The 17,177-nt window shown below is 42.2% G+C and overlaps 1 protein-coding gene across 1 annotated transcript; it reads right to left on the reverse strand.

The window, feature by feature from the left end:
• Positions 1–1,684: 1,684 nt before the first annotated feature.
• On the reverse strand, positions 1,685–15,643 carry CGRRF1 (cell growth regulator with ring finger domain 1; the record flags this gene model as incomplete). The annotated part of the gene is made up of 6 exons (XM_082485606.1): positions 1,685–3,029; positions 4,409–4,516; positions 8,359–8,506; positions 8,699–8,876; positions 10,191–10,330; positions 15,540–15,643. 6 exons carry the CDS (start codon positions 15,641–15,643, stop codon positions 2,679–2,681), a joined length of 1,029 nt encoding a protein of 342 aa, XP_082341732.1. The 3' UTR covers positions 1,685–2,678.
• Positions 15,644–17,177: the final 1,534 nt, after the last annotated feature.

Here is a 17,177-nt window from a genome sequence, read left to right on the forward strand (position 1 = left end):
AACAAGCCCACAAGCTTGGATCGCACTGTCTTGTTGGGAAATTTTAATTAATTGATTTAATGTCAAGGACTACAGTGGTCAAGGAGTAAACAACACCCCTTTGATCACCTACGTGGGCAAACCAAGTCCATGCTTACTACCAAGCAGTGCCCAAGTCCGGGTTAGAAGCACCGCAGCATTAACCTGCTGCTCTGGAATAACAATCTGTACAGCCGCTATCCCACATGCTGGTTGTACGGAAACAGCTATTGTCACAGCTCAGGCTTTTTAGGTTTTATATTAACTTTTCTGAGAGCCCACAGAGGCCTAGAGCAGTTTACACCAGCTCTCCGTTTCACAAGTGACACGTGCATATGAAGGAAAGCCTGAAGAGTAATTAGTTCCATCATCATCACCACATTAGCTGCTCCCCTTTAATAGCAGAACAAGGCTAGCGACACAAAGAGGGATGCTAAACTCGGCAACACCTCCATCAGGTACGCTGCAACCAAGCTAGCAGAGCTCAGCGTGAGACCACACAGAACGGGAAGGTGATCTTTATTTTTAAGACTGATTTCCCCCACTTACTCTTTCACGCTCATTCTTGCACGTTCACCTTCTCACCAGCACCAAGACACACGTGTCTAGGTGGTTTGGTCAGGATTGCCTATAGTGACACAGAGGACAATTCCTCATTGTGCCTCTGTGATGCACCTTGGGTGGTGAAGACACCACACGATATTTAGTGTCTTTATACTTTCCCTTAATACAGGCAGCTCTGGGTCTGCTTGAGTCGCATCACACTGTTACTGCTCCACATCTGCATCACTTTCTTAGCTGAGGTATGGCCTTGCTGCCACCAGCACTCATTCCTTTGGCTATTACATTTTTCTCTGCTCTCCTCCTGCTGTTCTCAGCCTCCTGAATTGCAGCACATACTCCACTCTTTGCCATGATGATTTCCACAGCAAACCACCTGTCTTCCAAAATTCTCCGCAAGCGCTAATCCAGACACCCAGCTATTTAATTCCTGTTTGATATACAGTGCAAACAAAAGGCTGATTTGGCCTACAGTTTATTCCTGGCAAGGAAGGTCACTTTACGCAGACCAAATAAATTGTCTTACAAAGAGCTGACTGATCACTGGCTGGAAATCTGTGGCTACATGCATCAATTCCCAACCTCTATCTGTCTTTACGACTAAGCATTACTCTTTCCACCACCACCACCACCTAAATCTTTTCCCCAGAGGTAATTACCAGAAGTTTGGAAGCAGGCAAAACAAAACGAAACAAAACAACAAAGAATGATGGAAAGATGAAGATGGCATACCTTTGAGCAGGGGAAGCTTCCTTCCCTGGTTTGGAGGTGTGCAGCACCTTGTGCGTACCTTCTACCAGCAGCACCACTACAGGAGCTGCAGGAGAGTGCAGGGGAATTGTTTGGAGCATGGCTTTGTCTCCCTGAGACTGAGTGGCTGTCCTGGAATTGGATGTGGGGCAAAGCTGCAAATGAACAAGAGGGAGGACAGAAAGCAGCTACTCCCCATTTTCTACAGGTTCTAACAAGTGTTCGTACTTTTGTCTTATATGAGCAGATGTGAAACCCAGCCCCTCTGTCTTTAGGAGAATTCAGCTCTCTCAAGAAGCAAACCAACAGTTTATCTTCTCAGCAGCCATTTTTATTGCTTTTGACAATACACCATTGGAAGGAAAAAGAAATAATTTTCTGCTATTCTTTTGCTTCTATTAGAGTAAGTAAATTCCCTGGGACTATTGATAAAAGGTAAATGGTTAACTTTGCAGCCAAGCTGACAATGCAAGTAAAAGAGTTGGAAATTCCCCAAAGCAGGCTTCTCCTATAAGAACAGCACCACAAAACCGCCCAAGTAACCACTCTGTGGAGTAATTAATGAACATTTGCATGGAGAACAAGTTCTTACAGCCATTGCTAACAAGACTGAAAGTCTGCGTCTCAAGATGACGTAGCAAAGGCTCAGGCTTGAAAGTGTCAGCAACGTTTAGTTCAAGCCAACGGTAATCAACAAAAATCTTTCCACTCATTCCAAGGGGCTTTGGCTAAGGTCCCGCACACACACACTCGCGCACGCACATGCACGCACACACACAATCTTTCAAAACAGCCAGAAACAGTATCCTGTATCGCGCCTTCAACTCCCAGCTCCTGCCACAGTCCAGCCTTCATCTACAAAATAAACACACATGGGTTTAACAATGAAGAATATTTACTTTCCTTCATTTGATACATTCTGTAAAGTGCTATGTTTCTAAATTATACTGAGTTAAAATGATATATCGCCCTAGTATTTTAAATAGAATAAATATAGAATGAGCTGTGTGCAACTTCACTTGCAAGTTTTATTCTTTTTTTAGTAGATATACTAAATTTAGTAATAAAAATAACCTCCAATAGTACTCCATGAAAAACGAGTAAGAAGTTATAAATAAAATCACATCCTTCAAAGATATCCTACGCACTTCTTCTGTCCACATTGCATGGATAAACATAGTGTTCCTGTGAGCATATGGAGCGAAGACAAATAAGGAAGCTGAAAATTACCTAACAATAAAAAGCAAAACCATACAAGTTAATGCTACATATCCTCCCATAAACAGTCTGTTTTCTACATTTAATCTTGGTACATACAACCCAGTTCTTCTATTTTTTCTTCCCCTCCATTAAAAAACTCTTCCAGGAAGAACATCTTGCAAGATACGGGTCGATTCATCTTCATCTTGCTCCTTTTTACTGCAAAGTGGAAAAGATTCTTGAACAAATTGCCTACACATTGGACACTGCTGGAAATACTTAATGCAGCCATCACACAAGCAGGTGTGCCTGCAGGGCAGCAGTACCCAGTTCACTGTGCCATTTTGGCAAACAACACAGTCTTTACTGTTTTCTTCCTGCAATTCTGGTTCATCTTCAGCCAGTCCAGCCTTTTCTAGCAAGCTTCTGTCAGCGCTTCTCTCACCAGGGGACGTATCGCTTGAAGACGGTGCAGTACTATTTGCAGACATGAAGAGTTGCTAAAATACACATATACGCAAACATTTAGAAGTCAAGAAACTCCCCCTCGATACCTGAACACACGCATGTGATATAAGTTCTACTGGGTCAGATTCACTGGTTTCCACTGGGTCAAATGGTGCCAGACTCACCCTTTGCGTGAGTCCTGACAGTTGCCTCGCCTTCAGTTAAAGGTATTTCAGAAGCACAACATTACATAAAACACTGGGAAAATATTAAGGATAAGTCATCAAATCCTAGCTGAATCAAATCAATGCACATGCATGAACTTTAATAGAATTGCCCAGGTTTTGAACAGCTCAGGTTTCTGTTTCTGGTATATCAGTCTCTCTGCCTAGAGGGATGCTTCTATCCATACCTACCAAATAACATATCCACCAAGCTGTCAAGTCTGCTTCACTCAACCCATTCCGCTCTTGCTCGTATTACAATCCCCTACTCCTTTTTGTCTTACGTGAAGCACAAATCCTTCTGGGCATGCTCTCTGAATAAAGCCAGTAAACTACCACGCAGCCAAAGATGCCCATAGAGAGCACACTACACAGCTACACAAAATGCAGCTGCACAGTTATTTCTGTTCAGTTTAAGCAGTGTTTTTAAAATGGTAACCACACACGAAAAGAAAGCTTAAGGGGATGAACAGGGAAGTTTACCTGGATCAACTACATCACCAAAAAATGGCGAGGACAAATATTTCTTTGGACAAGTTTATTTCAGAATGAATGCTAATCGAGTCAATGGAATTAATTTGGCCCAATTTCTGATTATCAATACTATATATTATTTTTATTATCAAAGTAATATAAAAGTGCATCTCATAGAATCATGTCATCAACTGCCTAACAGACACAGGACAAAGATGGTCCCACAACGTGCATGGATAAGGGAAACCGGAATGGAATAAGAACAACATTGGTTTAACTTATAACGGTATGTGCTAGGCAGACTCCCAACCTTTGTGCATGTATTGTGGTAAAAAAATTTCAAAAAAACGTTTCTTCTGAGGCTTTCCCAATTGAAGAGCAGTATAGGAGAAAGCGCTGGTTCGACAGACTGGCAAGGAGGTAACAAATGTTTTGTAGAGAGGAAGTATTTGACAACTAGTTAATTTCCTGCTACTGCTTTAATAAGTGGACACGACCTAGCCCTCCTAGACTAGGATCAAGTAATTTCTCCAGGAAATCTTGAATAGTTTCATATAAAATATTTCTGTACAGTAACTTTGGCTGGAACTACTTAACTGATAAAATAATTTTAACTTTTATCCAGTTATTTGCATGACAATAAAAGCCTTATACTAATTTTGGCTCCTGAAAGCCTACACAAACTAAACTTAACACTGTCGCCCAAATGAAACAAGACTCAGTATGTGGCTTACCTTCAGATCATGGTATTGACCTTGAGCTAGAAGTAGATACTGATATAATATTCTGCAGGAAAGTCTGTAGCTCTCATCAGGAACGTGAATTACAGCCACCATTGAAATCTACAAAAAAAAAAAAAAAGCTATGTTTAATAACATTCCTTTCCCTTATATGATTCAGATAGAACAGTTTGCTTGAAAGATTGCATACCTTGTTACAACCTCTGACCTGCTTATTTCCTTAGACAATCAGGACTTCAACAATGTTGACTTCAAGCACAGATCAAAAAAATATGCTGGACAGGGTAAAAAGAGGACGTGGCAGCAGAGAGCGCTTCAGCTTTCTGCCCTGGTTCTCCATGGAGCCCTTCTATGGCCAGTTGACTGTGGAGACCCACTCCGACTGCTCTCACCTAACGGAATTAGGTCCCAAATCAAAAAGGCACCTAAGCACGTGCAGTCCTCCTGAAGGCAAGTGCTTATGCAGCTGAGGTAGGGCTTGCTTGCAGTGTCACAGATGCACCTCGGAGAGGCTACCTGCATGATTTCATCCAGAAATAGCAGCTCCTATACTCCTCTGTCCACTCTGCTAACTCATTATGAGCTCCTCCCAGATGGGAGAGAAGTTGACAAACTGCAAGGAGTTTCCCACAGCAACTGAACCCCGAGTGGGTGCATGCCCTTAAGTCCCATACAACATCTGCAGCCACGTCCTGGGCTGTCTTCAACACAAGAAACGACGCTGCCAGCTAAGCCTGAACGCAGAATTACAGGGGAACATCTAAAAGGCAAAGTCTTCTCTACTTCCACTTCCCTCACAAACACAAGAACCGGAGGTTTTAGACTCAAGAAAACATTTAGAAGTGTCACTGATTGGCTTGTGGACCGAGCAGGCAAAAGACAAATTTCACTGGAAAGGATTATGAAAGGACCCCATGGGCTGACTTTAGAGTCACTTTTCTGAAAATAAAAGCACTCTAAGCTTGCATGCTGTGCCTAATACTCCTCACCCTGACCAAATTATGTAATGGCCTCTAAAAAGGAGGAAAAAAAGAAAGTGAAATTCAGTATTATTGTAGTTCCCAGAAGCTGTCAAAAGAGAAATGAAATATAGAGGAAAGCTTTTTTGTTTAAAAAAAAAAAGCTTAAAGGCAAATCATTTCAAAATTCACTACATGGCTAATTACATGCAGGGTTTAAATATATATGTACCTATACATACGCATTTACACTAACTGAATTTACTATTCTTTGGCAATAAGGTCTTTTTTTCTAAATCACAATGCCTAAAAAAAAAAAAAACCCACAAACCCACACCACTATTAGCTTTGTTTTGGAATCTGGAAGCCATTAAATCTCCATTAAAATGACAGCTCTTGTGCTTTGATAATAAGAGTTTAAAAGTTAACAGTTCTCAGTGTATTTGTATTATGTCATCCCACCATAAGTTCTTTCTCAATGACGATGCATGTCTTCAATTCATAGTTTGTTCAGACACCTACGCAACTTTTTAACTGTGAGTGCGACCCGTTCCTAACGCAAGCATCTCCATCTTTAAGCTATTGTCTCCTCTGTTATGCTGTCCTATAGTATAGAAATACATACAGAAATATATTCTGCTATGATCTAGCAGAAATGCTATGCTGTTTGATTATAGAATCCCTTCCCTTTGAGCACCAGGTGTTTTCTCTCTTTGTAAATACTTGTACACCATAATCAAGTTACTCTCAATCTTCTGTTTTATTGTCCTGGTTTGAGAGACACAGGACTAATTTCTCTTCTAATGCCTGGGAAAACTGCACTATTAGAAGACTCCAGAGTCTGAATTTGTGAAAATATTTACTTTACAGCCAGCTATGGTGTGTGGGTCTCAAAGTCTCAGTGTTTTCGAGCTCACCAGGTGCAGGGATGAGGAGGAGCAAGACCCGGGCATTTGACCCAAGCTGGCCAGCAGGGTTATTTCATACCATCAACGTCACACTCATTATAAATTAGAAAGTTTGATGCAAAGTGCTCTCTCTCCCTTGATGGCTGCCATCCTGAGAACTTTGTGCCCTGGTGCTGGACCCCTGAGGCCTTCCCTTCCTCCTGAAACCGTAGCGCTCAGTGTCTGACATTTGCTGTCCACTGCTGGGAGCGCACAGCTTCCTACTGATATAATTGGCTGAGTATAATCTTTGCATATTCTGTATTGGTGTCGGGATCAATATCAGTTCTTTAGCGCTGTTAATGTTAATTATCTAATCTTATTCTATTAAATCTGTTTATACTTCAGCTCTTGGGTTTTCTTGTTTTTCCCGATTTCCCTTTCCCGAGTGGGGAGGGGTCATCGAGTGATAGAATGATTGTCTAAATAACAACAAATTGTTATGGATCTCTCAAACCATAACATTTATACACAGGCCTAACATCTAAGTCTTCTTCCACTTTAGCCATGCCAGTCTTCAAATAATTTCTGTAACTCTTATATGTGGTCATGCTAATATTCTGGAGCTGGAGGAAAATTATGGCACAAAACCAAATAGGCCACAGATACAGTTAGGATGAAAATTAGACCCCCCAGAAAAGAGATACTGGAACACCTTACACAGAGATGGATGGGGACGGACACACACAAAGAAATCTAGATGAAGCTTGATACACTGATGTGAGAAACCGTACCATCCCTTGTGGAAATACCATATTGGCCACAGTGGCAAAGATCCCTTTCCACACTATATTTATATTTTACAAGTTTGTTTCAGCAACAACAGATGCAATTTGTCTGGCAAGGAGTTCAGGTGGAATTACTCTTTTGACCATATTATTAAGAGATTCTAGTTGTGCTACTCTTCTCCAAAACCAGGGGAAAAATACCTCCCCCACTCTCATCCTTTTCTTCTATGTTAAGGAACAATGGAGTGGTGTTACAAATTCACATCCATGCTAATGTCAAACACATTCAAATGTGAAATTTACAGTCTCGTCATACTAAACTAATCTGAGCTCTAAACATACAGGGATGTACTAAGCTGGTAAATAGCTCAAGCGGGGACAGGAGGCAGGAAGGCAGTCCTAAGGTCAAGTGACAAGAAGCCAGGAACAGGCATCACTTGGAAAAGGAACAGATTTCTTAGGCACTGGTGTGACCACAAACAATTTCCAAATGAACGTATGGAAAAGTGCTCAGTGGATTTAGGCAGTTGGCTTCTGAGCTCATTTGTATTATTGTTCAAGCAATTAGTGCTATCAGAACATCAATCAAATGAAAATATGGGAGGTAAAAGTGTGTCCCAAACTGTTCCAAAAAGAATCAGTCAATTTAGAGTTTAGAAGGGACATTGAACTGCATGTGACAAGGCTGAAGTTGCTTTAACTGTAAGGGAGTAGGAGGAGACCTTTCTGGGTAGCTGAGTATCTCAGAAGTCTACTGCAAGACCTTCGCACCTTCCTGTAAATGACCTGGAGCTGGCCACTGTGAGACATAATGTACTGCATTACATAAACTTGGGCCTGTTGCAGAAAGGTAATTTCTACATTCCTAAGAGTCAAGTCAGCAATCAGCTCAAACATTTGTGCCAGACGCTAAAAAAAAAAAAATTAAAAAAAAATCCGCCTATCTTGCCAACAGCAATCCAAAAGAGGGTACCAGTGCAAGAGCTCCACCACAGGTTTATGTGATCAGAAAAATCAGACTAATAGCTTACTAACCTACCACAACCCTGTTCATCGGACCACAGGGTTTACCAGAGACCTTTGCAGACACGAGCTTTGTGAAAATCATAAACATCTTTTGAATGGCATACATAATTTTTATAAAACAGTTATCCTTGCTCTTCTGCCATGCTCCCCTGGAGTCATCAGTGACAAAGTTAGGGACCAAATTCTAGGAGACAGGGAAAGGAAGCTGTTTTATTCAAGCCTGTCTCCTGAAACATTTAGACCTTAAATACAGTGACCCTAAAATATATTCTTATAGTACTTACAATATCATATATTTCTCTGTCTTCTTCATCAGCTAATGTCAACAATGCTATCAATGGATAGCGAGATCTGGGCACTGGGCCAAAATCGACAACTTGAGCATCTTCTGGTAACTGACAATATTTTTCTTCCTTGTCATTTTTTCTAATGCTTTATATGTGTCAAGGAAAACAATCAGTGTCGCTGCAATTGTAGACAAATGTGACGTTTGCATAAAGAATATTTTTCATCATATTTGTTCAGAAATATATTGTGCCAAGAACTGCCGAGCATTCACAAGTCTCAACACTCCCCGTGCCAACAAATCAGCATATTTTGTCAAAACAATTTAAAAAAGGATACAAGTACTGTTGTCGATAGAGGTATTCGCTGTACAGTGCATCCTCTAATGCCTGAGGAGTCTTTATTCTGAAGCAGTAGACATGTTTCTGCAACGCTTCATGGAGTTTTTGAACACTGCAGCCCCAGTAGCATGTGAGAATACAGTCTTCCAGACAATCAGGTGTCAGTGTTATACCCTCTTGTAGAAAGAAGATAAGGATTTCATTAACTCATCAATGTGCAGGAATTCTGGAACTCCTAAGTGTAGGTTCTTAAAGGGCAACAGACAGAAAACAACTTCAGTGTTCCCGATTTTTATCATTATAATGTAATCTTCTAAGAATTTGGACAAGGTTTAGTGCTTATGAAAGTCCATGGAGATGAGGAAGTGGGTGCGAGGAGATAAAATGGCTGATTAAGCTAACAAAAGTAGCATGTGCATTTTATGAAGGGTAAATTTTAACTTCTGGTAACATTTTACACACTCACTGACAGACCCAAGAGCACAACCCGTAGCCCAAAGTCCATTCCCTTTTTAGATAATGGTATTAATTGGATCACTGGCCTACAACACCCTCTCGGGTCTCAAAGAATAAGGCCCTCTTGATCATGCAGAAGGAGGATAAAAAGGGAAAAGAAATGGAGTGCATAGATCCTAAAAATCAAGTACCCAACCCATTAACTTCTAAACACTTGCTGCACAAATAGGAGCAGAACTCTTGAAAAGTCCAATCAAATTCAAGAGCTCAAACCTCCTGAAAAATCCAAGTTACCTGAAGACTAAGTTGTTGGTTTTGGTTGGGGGTTTTGGGGGGTTTTGTTTTGTTTTGTTCTGGTTGGTTGGTTGGTTTTGTTTTGTTTTTTAGTGTTGGGGGAGGCGTAAAACTGCTGCAGCCCTTTTCTCATTCATAGGAAGGCTCCACATCTGTGTTGGTGGAAGATGCTCAGCCTTGCGTACTACTCCCCAGTGATGCAGGAGGGCATGAATTTCACTTCCTATGTGGGTGATTTCAAGGATGTTAGGAACTACTTGAACTCTGATCCAAGTAGATATTTAAATTCAGTTTCCACTGAAGCACAGATAGAAACAGAGGGAGATTTTTTTATTTATTTATTAAAAGTAGTGCACTTCCAACCACCACTGGCAATCTGGATTTAGATTTAAGTGGGCGGCATATATTCTATAATGAATTCTATAGAATTCTACAATTCTGTAAAGTTTACAAAAACGCCCACAGTAGCTGGTAATCTGCAAATGTTTTTGTTACCTAAAAATCTGCTACAGCAGGAAGTGTTTCATTAATAAGAACTAAACTGTACTTAAATATGCAAACATTTCACTTTTAAAAGCACTACATTTATAAGCTGTGTAAAAATTATTTCTGTTGTAATGATGGGAGGAAGCGTGTTTCTGAGGAATTTTGATAAAGGAAAAGGGTGAAAGCAACAAAACATAGTACTAACTTCAAGAACCCAAACTGACAAAAATCAAACACATCAGAAATCCACTGACTTGTTACTGAAGCTGTAGCAGGATGAGGAATTTCTAACCCGAAAGGATTCTTCACTTGTCTCATCTGCTTTTTCAAAACCCTTGTGCTGGATTCTGTTTCTTCCGAGTTTCTCAGAATAACGGGAACACCCAACCCAAACCTATGAGACATGAAACAGGAAGAACAAGTGGGTTAAGTGTTAGTGTTGATACATTTAAATTATTCTTCAGCTCTAAATAGCAAGCAGCACAACAAATAGAGCTAGCTTGGCTTTGCAGAATATCTGCTAGGATGCATGTGTAACATAGCCTGCCAATCTGACTCCAGCTTTTTGTGGCAGAAGGTAGGAGTCTTCACAGTGATACAGAAAGTCTGTACAGGGGGAATACTTTACTCCTGCAACGTTTCCAGAAAGAGAATAAAATTAACGAGAATAGTCAATGCCCTCTAGTGGCAAACGGTCAGCCAGAGCTTTCTCACAATTGACTTTCTGCACATCCCGTCACAGGACCAAAAAAAAAAAACAAAAAAATCACTGCTTGCAAAGATGGAACAGCCTTAATGGACTGGGTGCTCAAAAGGGGAGACTTTAGAGTAAATCATTCAGCCCTAAGATATTTCTAGCTGTAACTACAGCCAGCAAGATGTTTTTATGGGAGACTAAGATCCCAATTTCCCATGTAAACCTCAATTACAATAATATGCTGATATTAAACCAGGGGCTGTAAAACCTCTGCTGTAAGCCAGAAGCTAAGTGCAAAATAGTCAAGACTCTGAATCAAAGCTGAGACTCTAAGACCCCTTCACAGCCAAAACTAGAACGCTAGCCCAAGTGATATTCTGACCCTAAGAGGATAATAAAGCAAAGGTTTAAAAGTTTAAACGCTCTATGAATCAAAATAAAAATCAAAGAAAGCAAAGAAGAACATTTTGGGATGATTTCTGACATCAATTAAAAACCCCAAGATTTTCATATTGCCTGAGGCTTTTAAAAGAACCACTACAGAAGATCAAGATTTACAAAACAAGCTCCACAACAGACTTCCTTTACACTCAGCTAAAAATAGCTCACTTTTAAGGTGATAGCAATAACTTTCAATAACCAAAAGCTGATTAGAGAAACTGTCCCAGATATGCAGTCGGAAGACTACTCTGGAGACTGAAAAGATTTTCTTAACTGCATTAATCCAGTCCTGTCTCGTTAGTAAGACAACAGGGAGAGGCTGTGGGAGCCTTTTGTTAACGCATTTTAGAAACCAGTTATTAATTAGCTGTACTTTCCTGAATTTGTGCTTTTGTCGCTGCCACCTGTACTCTTGAAGTGATGGCCTGTTTAATGGCTTTGAATTTTGGTTTATGCAGTCATCAGTATATTGGGTGCTGGAAAACTCTGAATGGCATGAAGCATTGGCTCTTCCCTGCATCATCTAAAGGGTGGGTTGAAGAAGGATGGAGCCAGGCTCTTTTCATTGGTTCCAAGTGACAGGACGAGGGGCAATGGGCACAAGTTAGAACACAGGAAGTTCCGTTCAAATACACGGAAACAGTTCTTTACGGTTCGGGTGACAGAGCACTGGAACAGACTGCCCAGGGAGGTTGTGGAGTCCCCTTCCCTGGAGATTTTCACGACCCGCCTGGATGCAGTCCTGAGTAATGTGCTCTGGGCAATCCTGCTTTAGCAGGAGAGTTGGACTAGATGATCTCTAGAGGTCCCTTCCAACTCTGATAATTCTGTGATTCTGTAACTGTTTCCATTTAGTATACTGAAATAGCAGCTGTTACAGTAAGATGGGTCTCATATCAATAAGTCAAGCTGAAAAGGGCACTACCAACTTCAGTGTAATCAGTTTGAAAATTGCTAAAGTAATTTCACGTACAATAAAGCTCTGAGCCAAACAGACAATTTTGTGGCTTAACTGCTACTTTTCCCTGGGTTTAAAATCTTTTCCAACTCCTGTGTGTCAAACAAAGAAGAAAAGCTGAGCTTTTACTGACATTGGGCTCCCTTCTATTGATTCATGTTGGAGGGGTGCCCTTTGTAAGACTAACGGGGAAAAACATCAGTCAAAAGTGATTTTCAAGTTGAAGAAACTACTTCAGCAAAAAAAATCTCAAAAGCAACAACCCATTCCTGGCAGTCTAACAAATACTTGCCTTTACCATTTAATGTCTTGCTTGCCTGAGTGTCACAGGTACACCAAAGAGGAAAGAGATTGAGCTGGCAGAAAAATACTCTATGCTCATTACTCTATCTTTGATAAATTCCTTTGGTTTGCTAGGCTTTGATGGAAACATTTCCATTTCTTCGATGATATAACATAGGATGCCGAGCTGTACTTAGTTTGTGCACACGGAGGGTCAAATCTCTGTCCAATGCAAGTAAATGCAACCACGCTGAACTCACTGGGGCTGTAATGAAGTATACCAGCTAAACATCTTACAAAGAAACCAGGTGCAGCAGCTGTTTCACTTATTCAATATCCAAAACTCAATGGAGCTAATCTCTCCAGCTGCACATAAAGATGCCTCCTGTTTTAGCCCATCTGGCTGATTCTGAAGTAAAAACCCTATTCTTTGGGAACTTTCTTCGCTGGTTGAAAGCAACAGGATAATCACCATGAAAAGCAGCCATAGAAAAAAGCCTTTACTACAGTTTTAGCAGCAGCTGAAGGCAAAAAGGCCTTTCTGTTCAACAATACGGTACAGTGCTTCTGTAAATTTTAAGGTAGTATTTAGTGTATGAAGGGTCAATAAAGATATAGTTTTTATTTTATGATCTACCAGCCTAGATCATTAGCTGGTACAGGGGAAAATTAATTTATTCAGAACAATGCTAGATTAGAAAATGCAGGAGTTTCCAATGGTTTTGTTAATGAATTAATTTCTTCAAAGAGCAGTCTGGACCTCAAACAGGTATTGAGCCAATAGCTCCTCCTAATACGAGCATTCATCTCCAGCTAAAAAGACAACGCCCAGGACCACATTCAGCTAATCTAAATTCCACTTCATTCCTATGCCCAGAGCATCCATTGGGCTGGCGCTAGAAAGCTACTTGTACAGTAACCTACTTAGACTCTCTGAGCAGAACCACAGGTATCCAGGGCTGACCATAAAAACAGACGCTCATCAAATCAGTACATGATTTTGCAAATGAAAACATTAACATTCCTAAGCAGTTGGTGCTTTTCAGGCTGAATGACACCATCAAGAACACATCCATAGAACAAGCTGACAATTGATGCCGAAAATGACAGGGGAAACAAAATGACATTACAGCAGTACATCAAGTATTACGTACTTATATGACACCATATGCATTTGTAGTACTCTGCGTAGCAAACAAAGGATCAAGTTGTTTTCATGAGTTTAAGAGCATTAAGTTTAAGAGCACTTGAACTGTAACTGCAGCTGCAGATACAATGAAGTTGCTTGGAGGCTCGTGGTCATATGGCCATGGTACAGCAGAGTTCAAAGGTAGCAGAAGTACCTCTGAGCAGCTGGTGACACACTCACGTACTTGTCTGTGCTGAGCTCCTGGCTACTGCTTCCACTTGACTAACAGTTCCTTAACAAACTAGTTTGAAGACAATTTGCATATATTTACATAAAGTGCAATAATATCTAGTGCAGATGCACCTAGAATCTCTGATCCCAAAATAAAAATGCACCTGGATGGTCCTCTGCACACCCTGTAGCCCAAAAAGCATCAATGGACACATATGCAAACACAGGGATCTTCTGGCACACCTATTTCAGATGTTTTACAGCAGGGGATTGCAAAGCATTCATTCTAAGCAGATAAGTAACAATTAAATTGATAAAGGATCACTGGTTTGGGATATACATGCAGAAGATTTATTAGAGTCAGGATTCAATACAATTATTTTTTTTTAAAGATAGTATTTTTAAAGAACTGAAGAAGTGCAAAAGGAAAAGTGGAAAGAAGTGGATGGCAATATAATACCATCAGCGTGCAGTCGGACAGAGAATTATGAAAAGGATTTCTACCACCACTCTCTTCAAGTAAATTGTAAGGTGAAGCTTCATCCAGCAGAAAGACAACAAAACGACCAGTTTTGCCTTCACTACCACCTACCCAGCACTAGGGGAGGCAATGCAAAACAAGAACAAAAAAAATTCCACAAAGCATTATCTGAAATATCAAAAGATACACTTCATTCATACCAAAAGCAATAGATGGCATATGTTTGAGCCAGTAGCAGCTAACAAAGTGATGTAAACAAGGGAAAGAGTCTGCACTAAAGGAAAAGTCAAGCAGAGTATTTATAAGCTGCCAAGAGAACAAACAGCTACAGCTAAAACATCTGTAATTCAAAGAGAGACAACAGAAGGAAAACACGAAAGCACAGCACTACAGGTATTAATGTTAAACCAATGGGAGGAAATGCAGTAACTCAATTTTATTCTCTCCAGAAGCCACACAAATGTGGTGTATCCACAATTCCTACATAAAATATTTTGATTGCTAATCAATGCTCTCTGCTTGGCAAGTATCAGTATTTACATTTATGGACACTCCTGAGTCATCAGGAAAACAGATAGAACAGTGCTATGGACAGACATTCAGGGACCTGTTTCTGAAAAAGGCAACAGTGACATCTTTGCTGAACCCTCTCAAACACAAGTAGGAGAGGGTCTTCCACACATCACCCCTCTAGACATTTCAGCAGATGAGTTGTTTAAGGCTCCTCCCCATCCCCCCTGTCCCAGCACCCTGTTCGGTTCACCTGAAACAGCCTCTTCTCCTCTGAGCTTCAGCAGTGGAACAGACTGGTGCCCTGTCAGCCATCCTGGGTCCTCTCACACCTCAGTAACAACCCTGCTTTATAACCTGGCAGATTTAGCTGCTAACCAGCGTAACACCAACCACTTTACTCAATACGTGCTCATTTTATCTACCACCAAAATTAGAGATGTCCATCTCCAACAGTCCCAAACTCTTCCCTCGAAGCAGCCCTCCCTGACCCCCACCTTTTCACTCAGGCTCAGGTCTTCTCCTGGCCACCCCGTTTTCCCCACAGCTTTCATCTTTCTCTTCTTCTCCAGCCCCTCTTCCCCTATGGTCAATGCTAGCCCTCCTCGCCCTCCTTTCTTCAACTCAACCCCACTTCCCCGACCACTTCCAGGCCCCACACATGCACATCCCCACTGTCCCACCCCAAGGCCACCCCACATCCCCGGAGCTCATTCCCTCCGGGATGCCGGCTCCCATGACCTTCCCTCCCACGCCAGACCACCTCATTAGACCGTCAGGCCCCCTCAGCCAAGGCCCACCGCCCCAGACCGGCCTCCACGGGCAGCGCCAGCCCCACAGGGACGGCGCCGGCTGCCCCCACAGCCGCACTCACCAGCCCAGCACCAGGCCGCTGGTGACCAGGAAGCAGACGAACACCACGGTGATGTAGAAAAGCGGCGAGTACTCGTAGAGCGTGACGAGGAACACGGCGGCCATGGGGTCGAGCCCCGCTGCCCCGCAGCGGGGGAGAGAACCAGGCCGCACCGCCCGCCTCACCACCAACCTACCGGGCGCATGCGCAGCAGTCGAGTGAAGCTATTGACCTCAGCTTGCCCGCAGGTGGGCGGGGCGGGGCGGGGCGGGGCGGGGGCGGGGCTGCGCTGCTGAGTGACACCCCGCGCGTCCCGCCGCTGCCTGGAGATGCACACAGCATTTAAATAGTAAAAAAAAAAAAAAAAACCCCAAACAAAAAACAAAACAAAACAAAAACCAACAAAACCGCGAATGTGCCCATCCGGCACAACCCGCCTTCAAACACCTCCGCGCCTTAACTGTGGCAACCCCAGCGCTTGGAGAACTGACCCCGAGGGAAGATGGGATGCTGCCAAATTCCTCCCGTGACCTTCAATTCTAAACGGAGCACTGCACAAATATGTTTTTGCATCCTGAGGGGAATAATCAACCTACCTACACAATGCCACATGAGAAAATATCCGTGTTTAAGAGCATATAGAGATTAAGTGACGCTTTCAAGGCCAGGCTGGATGGGGCGTTGAGCAAACTGGTCTAGTGGAAGGTGTCCCTGCCCATGGCAGGGGGTTGGAAAGAGATGATCTTTAAGGTCCCTTCCAACCCAAACCATTCTGTGGTTCTGTGAGTCAACAGCTGCTGGGCAATCCTGTGCTTCCATGGTGTTTACTGAAGCTCTCATTGAAAATCTGCGATTTTACCTTACAGATCTTGCGTCTAAGTCACTAAAATAATTTGCAAGAGGTCATATCTGAGATGTGAAGCCTTCATCTATACTTTCATTCTCTTTGAGCCACCAAAGCAATGATATTTTTAATTCTGTTACGGGATCACCAAGAAGGCGTTTTCTTTTCTGTCACAGCACAAAAAAGGTCAGATATTTCCTCTGGCACCAAGGCAGCCCTCCACCAACAGCCTATTATGGAAGACAAGTGTCTCCCTTGCACTCGCTGCTTGTATTTGTGATTTGTGAGCTCCAAATCCTGGTTTACTTCCAGAACTATGCTCCATGTGTTATGGCTTGAGGAACCCACAACAATTTATTGTCCTTTAGGCAATTATTCTCTCACCTGATGACTCCTCCCCAGCCGGGAAGGGGATTCGGGGAAAAAAAACAAGGAAACCTGAGGGTTGAAATATAAACAGATTTAATGGGATAAGACTAGCTAATTAGCATTAATAACAGTAAAGAACCAGTACTGATCCCGATAGCAATACAAAACTGTCCTGGTTCCGGCAAGGATGGGGTTAATTTCCCCAAGGAGCCGGCAGGGGAGGCACGTATTCCATACCACGTGACCCATGCCCCGCTATAAAAGGAGCTAGCCGGGGAGCGGGAGTCAGTCGCCACTCGGGGGCGGGCTGCGGCGGTGCGGGTCCGGTCGGTGCGCTTCGCGGCGGTACTGTAATTGCGTTCTTATATTCTTTTACCGGTCTTATTGTTTTCTTTTTTTTTCTTCCCTTTGTCTGTTCTGTTAAATTATAATATTTCAACCCACGA

This window comes from Vanellus vanellus (assembly GCF_965231255.1).
Source record: "Vanellus vanellus genome assembly, chromosome: 6".
In the NCBI taxonomy this organism is placed as follows: Eukaryota; Metazoa; Chordata; class Aves; order Charadriiformes; family Charadriidae; genus Vanellus; species Vanellus vanellus.